Source organism: Electrophorus electricus, chromosome 17 (assembly GCF_041902795.1).
Source record: "Electrophorus electricus isolate QZ-2024a chromosome 17, ASM4190279v1, whole genome shotgun sequence".
NCBI lineage: Eukaryota > Metazoa > Chordata > Actinopteri > Gymnotiformes > Gymnotidae > Electrophorus > Electrophorus electricus.
The window spans coordinates 19,493,408-19,504,177 of NC_137513.1; the positions used below are offsets into that span (position 1 = coordinate 19,493,408).

Here is a 10,770-nt window from a genome sequence, read left to right on the forward strand (position 1 = left end):
AACTGAACCCTGAACACTGTGAACACTGAACACTGAACACTGAACATTGTGGACACTGAAAGCTGAACACTGAACACCGTGGACACTGAAAGCTGAACACTGTGAACACTGAACACTGTGAACACTGAACAGTAAACACTGTGAACACTGAACACTAAACACTGTGAACACTGAACAGTAAACACTGTTAATACTAGACACTGTGAACACAACACTGAGCACTGCACACATTGTGAACACTGAGCACTGAACACTGTGAACATTGAACACTGTGAGCACTGCGTTTGCTCTGGTATGACTGGGGAAATGAACACTGTGCCCTGTGTGGACTGATATCCACACATTAGCTCCACCTACTGTCACGTTTAATATTCAGTTTGAAACTGGATAAGTACTGGATAAATACTGGCCAGAGAACTCTTCATACCATATAATGTAGAATTCATCCATATAAATCATCAGTTGGAATGTTTGTTTCTTAATTAAAAGTTAAAAGGGTTAAAAGGGTTTAGCTCATCATGCCACAGTACTGATCCTTCACACACACATGCATATATGCACACACACGCACACGAACATGCACACGCACATGCACGCACATGCACATACACACACACACACACACACACACACACATAAACACACAAACACACACACAAATGAATTAGGAAAAAAACATAAAGAAAAGGGAGGATTTCACAGTTCTGTTTAATTATTAACATAAATGATAATGAGTCATGTATATTTCACTGAATCATGTATATTTCACTGAATCATGTATATTTCATTACACAGAGCCACAAATGAAAAGCAAATTGCATGTGTTGCCATAAAACAGTCACCCTCTCTTATTGTCTTCTTGATTTTGATATAGAGTACAAAACAGGCCTCAGCAAATTCTCTTTTATGCAAATTTATGTAAATCACTGGACTTAATGAGATAATCAGGAGATATGAACAATAGAAACTCAACTATGTAAAATTCATTTACAGATATTAGTTATGGTTATGGCAGAAAGAAATAACTGGTAATGGGTTTGGCAGATAGATATTACTGGTTATGGTTATAGAATAGGTCATAATAGTTATAAAAAAGATATTAGTCATTATTATTATAGAAGAGAGATATTAGTCGTTATGGTTATGAAAGAGAGATATTAGTCTTTATTATTATGGAAGAGAGATATTAGTCGTTATGGTTATGTTAGTCATTATTGTTATGGAAGAGAGATATTTGTCGTTATGGTTATGTTAGTCATTATTGTTATGGAAGAGAGATATTTGTCGTTATGGTTATGTTAGTCATTATTGTTATGGAAGAGAGATATTAGTTTTTATGGTTATGGAAGAGAGACGGTTGTTATGGTTACAATTATGGTTGCAACTGGTGTGTCCTTTATTTCAATAAGAAGCAAAACTAATCTGAAGAAAGATTCTGTATTTATTTATCTTATCTTGGCTATCTTGTTTAAAACCAAGAAATACTAAAAATGTTTCCTTATTTTCAAGAATTTGATTTAAATGTATGATTTCAGTTTTAATCTTATTCAAATTTTTCCTCAGAAATATTTTTCAGTTATTACTGTATGGAACCTCACACATCACTTTAGGCTTGATTGTCTGCCTCATACAATTTAATGACAACGGCTTCATGCGGCTGGAGATTTATGGACCGAAGGGATACAGAACCAAAGCGATCCAGGCCTGTGCTAGTTACAAACACCCCTCTTTCTGGTAGGCTGGGAGCCCAGTCTGGGTCCAGAGAGACAGGCTCCGAGCCAAAATGCAACATCACCAGGAAGTGAGCGCATGCCCATGAGCGCAGGTAGGCCAGAGGACGGATGGCTGTGGAGTTAGCGGAGGCGGAGCCGACTGCCGGGCTGTTGACGGGGAGAAAGGTGAGATTGCCGAAGAGAAGGGCCTCTTCATGCGTGCGTGTGCGGCTCAGCGACCTGAAGAGTGCTCGCCATCTTCTCTGATTCTCCTGACAGAAAGACAGATGAGTTTTAGAAGGATATTTGAGGTAAAGCCTCATACAGAAATCCTAAGGTGGAAAACAAAGCTAAGAAAGACCAGGGACTTTATTTGACTCGTGATTATTGGTCCCTATACTTTAGATGTTCTTATATTTTCTGATGAAGTATTTAAATCACATACTTTTGGAAAAACGTTTTGCTGCAAATTTAAATGTAGGGCTTTGACTAAACTTTCTCACTTTTTGTCTTGAATCTCTGTTTGTCTTGTCATCTTCAGACAGGTATACAGAAGCATTCTAAACACACACAAAAAAAGAATTTGATATATGTGTAGTATATTATTTGTACTCAAGCTAAGTCCACCAATAGCACTCTGAACTCTTGATTAAGACTGCGCTTACCGCGGTTGGACTTATCTCATCACCACATGTGATAATGGCAGTGCCAGGAAGTGTCATCATCAGAACCATGATGACTTCCTTCAGGTCCCCTACTCCTGCCCAATCCACCTGCAACACCTCCACACACGGAGGACATGTCACCCCAAAGCACTGACCTGTGCTCTTCAGTATCACTCCAATAGCTATGCATGTGTCACACCCACGACCAGAGTTACTGACTGGTCATCGCGGAGGTCCAGAACTGGTCTTTAAGGTCTGTACAAGTCAGACCGTCTTAACTACTGGACAGAGTGTGCTCAACATGACGTTTTCCCTGATACCTCTAAATGTTCTACAGAGCATTTGGGAAACGTATCGTTGAACTATTCATTCATTTGTTCTTTCATTCGTTCTTTCATTCATTCATTCATTTGTTCTTTCATTCATTCATTCATTTGTTCTTTCATTCATTCTTTCTTCATAAGTACAGAATTTACAATTCATGAGGGGACAGGACAGATTCTCCTCTTTGCACCAATCATGTATAAATTAGAATGACTTTGTTCTATTCAGGGAAAAGTAAACAATAAACAATAAACATTTGTTGCTTCAGAGTCATGGATACAAAAATACAGAACAAGCTGTATGTGCTTTTTCTAATTGCTTTTTCTAAGTGCTTTTTACCCACAGAAACATGCTAAATGTGTATAGGACACCATTTATCTAACTGTAATATAAATACTGTAATATAAAATGGCGCAGCTTGAAGATGCACTTACAGTACAACCGAGCTTAGTCCTCTAATAGGAGCTGTAGGGGCTGAGACCCCTGAAAGGGAAAGAATCTGTCCCAGATGTCTGCAGAATAACGCCTGGGGCAGTGAAAACCCACTACTCACGGTCCAGCTTAGCCAGTTCGTCTGCAGCCTCCTCAGCCTGGTTTCCGTCACTTTGGCGAGTTCAGCAGCGGGTAACGGATGAGTGGAGATGGGAACCAGAGGCTCAGAGAGCAGCACTTGCACCAGGGAGGTGTTGGGACGTGTCTCCAGCACACTGAACCCTGGAGAGGAGGCCCCAGTCTGCCTCAGCATCACAATCCTACACACACACACACACACACACACACACACACACACACACACATACACAGGATGCATCGCTGAGCCTAATTACACCTAAATCATTAAAAGCACTGAAAGAACAGACTTCATAAGCGTTCAAATGAAAGGATGTGTGACTGAGGTCTAAGGCAGGAGCTACCAGTCATCGTCCTCAGTGCTACACGCCTCAGCCAGCTCTGGACACTCTCTCCACGTCTGAAAGTCAGGAAAAACAACAACAACTAGAATTTGATTTTCCCACTAAATTAAATCTTCCTCATTTTCAGAAATGACATCACCACACCAGTGTGGTCTCAGAATGGCTTTATAATACCTTCTGAGAATAGCCTGGGTCCGGGTCGCAGATTTCAAATCCAGACACCCCTTGTTCAAGCCAGTATCTAACCGAGTTCTAGAAGAGGAATGGTGAGGTGTGTCACATACATTTTCACCTTTAGCCTTGTGCGATACGAGAGGAGCTCAGGAAACTCCATTTTAAAATGGACCACAGTGACTATACAGTAAGTGCATTACTGTAAAAGATGTAAATGTAAATAGGTCAGGTTTTGTTTCTTATAAAGGAAATAGCACAATAAAAGGTCAAACAAACAAGACTTGTACATATTTTACCTGAACATAAACAAATGCATCCGTTTGGTTACTGAACTCTGTCCTGTTGAATAGATTAAGCCCACAGAGATCCAGAATCACTCTTACACCTGCATTAGATATAATTACACGAATTACTCTCTAATCACAGGAAAACTTTCTGTTTAAATTACTTTAAATTTGATTTGCCATCAACTCTAAAGTTCAACCAGCTAGACCCCCTTACAGTGCTTACAGTGATTCAGTGCTGAAACACACATTGTTAACTCTAATGTCTCTAGTTCAACATTATTACAGAGGTAATGTGTTATGTAGACTATAGAGAAAAGAAAAATGTGTAAACTAATGAAGATATAGGGAATACTTGAAATGTCAAGTATGAAATGTCAGTGACCATAACAAATGCACAGACCGGTCACTATGTGCAGATCGTCCTATTTAAATCATCCAGATTTCACAGCCACATGGGAAGCAAAACTTGGAAATAAACGGCTGAATGGCGCCACCTGCTGTTTGCTGAGGAGGACTGCTGCTTTCTAAACTGCTGTCTAGTTGATAAAGGATACATAATGCATAATAAAACAATCATTTTATTCTGAATTCTGAACCTCCCCAGACAGATGTCTAAATGTACCTGTGTTGTGACTGTCTGTGATGAGCTGGTGGAACTGGACCAGAGTGCCAAGGTTCTGGTCTATCTCAGTCAGGTTGAGTGGCGTGACATCGTGCCTGAACAACCCTTCCAAGATCAAGACCCCGATGCCCAGGGACCTGAGGTAGGGGAGCCTGCCAGACACCTCTGAATACGGGCAGCACAAAGTTAACGCTCTCCACATAACGCATTTTCACTATGGACCAAATCTACAAGAAGACTTGTCAAGGCAAAATGGCAGAAGATACATGCACGATATGTATGTTGCAGCTATTCTGTTTAAAGGCTCTCCAGTAATACACCAGATACTCACTGTGTAGAGCCCCTGACCCTGTGTTCTCTATATCCAGGAGCAGAGATGGCTGTAGACGATAGAACACCTCCGTCTGCCACCAGCGCCGAGCCGAAGCTCCAGGCCGGGGGCTCCGGATGATCCCAACCACAGCCGCCCCGAGCATGGCCAGCCACCCCAGCCAGAAGAACAGGACCATCCCAGAGCGGAGCTTCTTCCAGCCTGGACCTCCCGCGGCAGATGCCAGCTCCTCCCTGGTCATGGGTTTCCAGACGCACTGATGAGGTTCGGTGTCTGGCACGATGAGAGGCAGCGTCTCAGATGCTGTCAGATGGTCTGTCGCGATATCGTACCCTGAGTCACCGTCCACCTTCAAAGGCATCTTGTCTTATTGTCTATGAGACAGAGCGAAACAGGGTGAGGACCGGCTTGGCATGGCAGCTTCTGGGTTAGTAGCCTGACTTTGACACACTAATGTCCCTAACATGGACAGAGTCATTCACTGGTGAGAAACCAGCATGGTTGACATTTAATAACACACCATAAATGCTTCATGGGGAAGCAGGGAAGAATAGTAAACTTGAGATGAAATATGGAAAGATTGTATGAAATATGAAAGTGCCATTTGTGTTATTGGTTATATTAGTTGGTTTTAGTATGTTAGATTGGTATTTTATTTAGGTTACACTGCACAGATAAAACTTTTTCATTTCAGATTATGGGGAGTGTACCATTAGTTTACTGCTGCTAAACACAGTCAAGCCATAACAAAAGGAAGTTTATAAACAAGAAAATAAAATAGACAGAAAATAAAAACACAGCTGTTGAACTTTTTCATGAGATGTTAGAATTCTCAGTATAGAAAGTCCAAGTGTCTGGTAAAATTGACAAACATGTTTTAATCTTATTGACGAACACGTAACTGATGTACAAAGGTTAATCTGCAGAATTGTATCCATGCCCAGAATCTAACCTAATCATTATTTTAAGGTCGTATTGATTAAATTACACAGAATATTTTCCATTCATATTGAAGTCCAGTATAAAACCAGTGACAAAACAAAGCCATACTGGGAACTGCGAGTGTGGGCTCGGGCTGGTTACTCACCTCAGCAGCTGTTCTCTGTGAGAGAGGTGTTCTTCTTCTGGGTCGCACTCTCAGCTTGATCTCTGTCTACTTGGAGCTCACTGGACGTCTTTCTTTTCAGACCAGTTCAGCAAATGGGGCCCCAGATGTGAGCAGGTAATTAGTAGAGACGTGGTAAAATGCACCACACTTCAGTAACACATTCTACTGAGATGGCACATTGCTGGAGTGCCTACACAAAGCTAATTACCTACAGCATCCTAAAAAAGTCTATATATATATATATATATATATATATATATATATATATAGAGAGAGAGAGAGAGAGAGAGAGAGAGAAAGCGAGAGAGAGTGAGAGAGAGAGAAGAGAGAGAGAAAGCGAGAGAGTGAGAGAGAGAATGAGAGATATTCAAAATTGTAGTAAAGTAGACAGAGCTTCTAGTTGATGAAGGACCTCTGTCCTCTGTCTCTCTGTCTCTCTGTCTCTCTGTCCTCTGTCTCTCTGTCTCTCTGTCTCTCTGTCCTCTGTCTCTCTGTCTCTCTGTCTCTCTGTCCTCTGTCTCTCTGTCTCTCTGTCCTCTGTCCTCAACGTCCCGTTTCTCTGGACACTCTGTGTACTTGACTACAGTGTTGAATCTCTCTCCATTTCATACATCATTTAGGTTCAAAATGGGATTTTAGAACATACACATTCAGCAGCTGTTTTGGCTGCAGAGTAATAAAATGTATTTAAGATGATTTATTAATGATTTATTTTTTTAAATAATAATAATCAAAATAAGTACCTGTAATTCATTAAATGTGCAGTAATCAGATATCGGAGAGACTACCACACACTGCAGAGTAGTTTTCTGGCTATTGACAGCACCCAGAACAGAGGGCAGAACACAGGCACAGATACAGGCAGAACACAGACACAGATACAGGCATAACACAGGCATAGATACAGGCAGAACACAGGCACAGATACAGGCAATATATAGACACAGATACAGGCAGGACATAGGCACAGATACAGGCAGAACACAGGCACAGATACAGACAGTATACAGGCACAGATACAGGCAGAACACAGGCACAGATACAGGCAATATATAGACACAGATACAGGCAGGACATAGGCACAGTTACAGGCAGAACACAGGCACAGATACAGACAGTATACAGGCACAGATACAGGTAGAACACAGGCACAGATACAGGCAGTATACTGACACAGATACAGGCAGTATACAGACACAGATACAGGCAGTATACAGACACAGATACAGGCAGAACACAGGCACAGATACAGGCAGTATACAGGCACATATACAGGCAGAACACAGGCACAGATACAGGCAGTATACAGGCACAGATACAGGCAGAACACAGGCACAGATACAGGCAATATATAGACACAGATACAGGCAGAACATAGGCACAGATACAGGCAGAACACAGGCACAGATACAGGCAGTATACAAGCACAGATACAGGCAGAACACAGGCACAGATACAGGCAGAACACAGGCACAGATACAGACAGTATACAGGCACAGATACAGGCAGAACACAGGCACAGATACAGGCAGAACACAGGCACAAATACAGGCAGTATACAGGCACAGATACAGGCAGAACACAGGCACAGATACAGGCAGAACACAGGCACAAATACAGGCAGTATACAGGCACAGATACAGGCAGAACACAGGCACAGATACAGGCAGAACACAGGCACAGATACAAGCAGTATACAGGCACAGATACAGAAAGTACACAGGCACATATACAAGTAGTATACAGGCACAGATACAGAAAGTACACAGGCACATATACAAGCAATATACAGATACAGATACAGGCAGAACACAGGCACAGACACAGGCAGTATACAGACACAGATACAGACAGTATACAGGCACAGATACAGAAAGTACACAGGCACATATACAAGCAGTATAGAGGCACAGATACAGAAAGTACACAGGCACAGATACAGGCAGTATACAGGCACAGCTACAGGCAGCATACAGACACAGATACAGGCAGAACATAGGCACAGATACAAAAAGTACGCAGGCACAGATACAGAAAGTACACAAGCACATATACAAGCACTATAGTGGCACAGATACAGAAAGTACACAGGCACAGATACAGGCAGAACACAGTCACAGATACAGGCAGTATACAGACACAGACAGACTCTCACCTGTGATGTGACCATATGACACCCTTTAGGACTCTTGGCTTCTGGTACCAGTCATTAGGACTCTTGGTTTTCAGTGGCAGTCCTGGTTAGACTCTTTAACATCACTGAAACATCTGTAGCAGTGAGACTCCAGAATTATTCACTTAATCAAACTATATACATTTCAGCTGAGCAACCTGAACTAAATAAAATAACCTGAATTAAATAAGATAACCTGAACTTTTAAATAACATGTATTCACAATTCTGAAATTTTTTTCAGTGAAAACTTGACTTGAACTGTCTGCTGACTGCATGCATCGATTTTAATGAGATAAAAATCCGTTTTAAATCAGTTTAGATTTACTAGACAGAAGTTTATGTTAAATCTGAAGTCTCCTGGATATGTACCACTGGGCCCATCTTATTATGTGCATTTTCATATGTCTGTACTTCGTATGCTGCAGTGATTCATTGTCTCCTGCAACAAAAAAAAGAAATGTTAAGAAATTCTCCAGTCCTCCTCTAATGTAGGTCTATCTGTCGCAGTGCCTCTGGAGTCCCCAGGGGGGCGCCAGTGAAGCAGATAAAGATGAGTCGTATTGCCCGTAGTGACTCTGTGTGTGTATGAGTGTGTGTGTGACTGTGTGTGTATATGAATGTGTGTGTGACTGTGTGTGTATGAGTGTGTGTGTGACTGTGTGTGTGTGTGACTGTGTGTGTATGAGTGTGTGTGTGTGACTGTGTGTATGAATGTGTGTGTGACTCTGTGTGTGTATGAGTGTGTGTGTGACTGTGTGTGTATGAATGTGTGTGACTGTGTGTGTATGAGTGTGTGTGTGTGTGTGTGACTCTGTGTGTGTATGAGTGTGTGTGTGACTGTGTGTGTGTATGAGTGTGTGTGTGACTGTGTGTGTGTATGAGTGTGTGTATGAATGTGTGTGTATATGAATGTGTGTGTGACTGTGTGTGTATGAGTGTGTGTGTGACTGTGTGTGTATGAGTGCGTGTGTGACTGTGTGTATGAGTGTGTGTGTGACTGTGTATGAGTGTGTGTGTCTCTGTGTGTGTATGAGTGTGTGTGACTGTGTATGTATGAGTGTGTGTGTGACTGTATGTATGTGTGTGTGTGACTCTGAATGTATGAGTGTGTTTGTGACTCTGTGTATGTATGAGTGTGTGTGTGAGACTGTGTATGTATGAGTGTGTGTGTGACTCTGTGTATGTATGAGTGTGTGTGAGACTCTGTGTATGTATGAGTGTGTGTGAGATTCTGTGTATGTATGAGTCTGTGTGTGACTGTGTATGCATGAGTGTGTGTGACTCTGTGTGTTTATGAGTGTGTGTGACTCTGTATGTGTATGAGTGTGTGTGTGACTCTGTGTATGTATGAGTGTGTGTGTGACTGTATGTATGAGTGTGTGTGACTATGTGTATGAGTGTGCGTGTGTGACTATGTGTGTGTATGAGTGTGTGTGACTGTGTATGTATGAGTGTGTGTGTGACTCTGTGTATGTATGAGTGTGTGTGAGACTCTGTATGTGACTCTGTGTTGAAACTGTGTGTGATTCTGTGTGTGAGTTTGCGGAAACAATCTGTAACCCTGTTCACATCAACACAGTAATTACATACTGGCGGCTAACGGGAGCTTTTCTTCCAGCGCTCATTCCTGCAGTTATGGGTAAAATGTCAGAATAAATATAACCCCAGTCTTAGAATCCCAGACAGTCCCAGTCTTAATCCCTTAATCTCTCAATCTCACTCATCCTTCCCTACCACTTAATCCTGCTATTTACAGATTTAGAACAAGTTATAGTGATGCTAATTTGTAATCTTACTTGTCTCAGCATGTGATATATAATAAAATATTACATGAGATACGTATAGTCTCTTTGCAAATCTTATCCCAGTTTAGCTACACAAACCCTCTAATTAAATGGGACTTGTCTAGTTGATATCAGCAATAGGAAACAGAAAAGAACTATGACTTATCCAACAATTTACACATTTGAACTTTTCTTAAGTTACTGCCGGTGCACATATATCCTTGTGATTTGGAATAACTATCAGGTTGGCTGGAGCCTAATGAAGCAGAGAGATCTTTTCAGACCACAGGTATCCAGTCTGCGAATCTCATTAGTGCACTGCCTACTCTAAAGGCCAAAGGTCAAAGATCAAAGGTTATGATTGTGCAAGTACTCTGCCTTTCATTCAGGAGGCAGAGGTTGATGACCTGGGCGCAGACATCCCGGAGGTTGTCACGGAGGACGGTCACGCACGCATGTGCCGATCACCGCCAGCTCCTCGTCAAAGGATGACGGCGCCCGGCACGGGACTCAGCCAGGGAGCGGTTGGCATGAATCCCTGCCCTGACATGAAACAAGCCCAATCACGGGAAACTGAATATCTCTCGATTCATTGAAACTGAAAGTAATATTTAAATATTGTTTCATATTAATTGTTTGAACATTTGAGTTAAAAGCATTTTCCCTGTTTTTGC

General features: G+C 41.7%; 1 protein-coding gene across 1 annotated transcript; it reads right to left on the minus strand.

Moving 5' to 3' along the window:
- Window positions 1–817: 817 nt before the first annotated feature.
- Window positions 818–6,207, minus strand: LOC113578657 (amino acid transporter heavy chain SLC3A2). Its single transcript, XM_027012043.3, has 10 exons — window positions 6,117–6,207; window positions 5,030–5,403; window positions 4,699–4,863; window positions 4,086–4,174; window positions 3,790–3,867; window positions 3,616–3,671; window positions 3,255–3,453; window positions 2,378–2,485; window positions 2,216–2,272; window positions 818–1,984 (listed from the first exon to the last, which is right to left on the minus strand). Exons 2-10 carry the CDS (start codon window positions 5,388–5,390, stop codon window positions 1,607–1,609), a joined length of 1,491 nt encoding a protein of 496 aa, XP_026867844.3. The 5' UTR covers window positions 5,391–5,403; window positions 6,117–6,207; the 3' UTR covers window positions 818–1,606.
- Window positions 6,208–10,770: the final 4,563 nt, after the last annotated feature.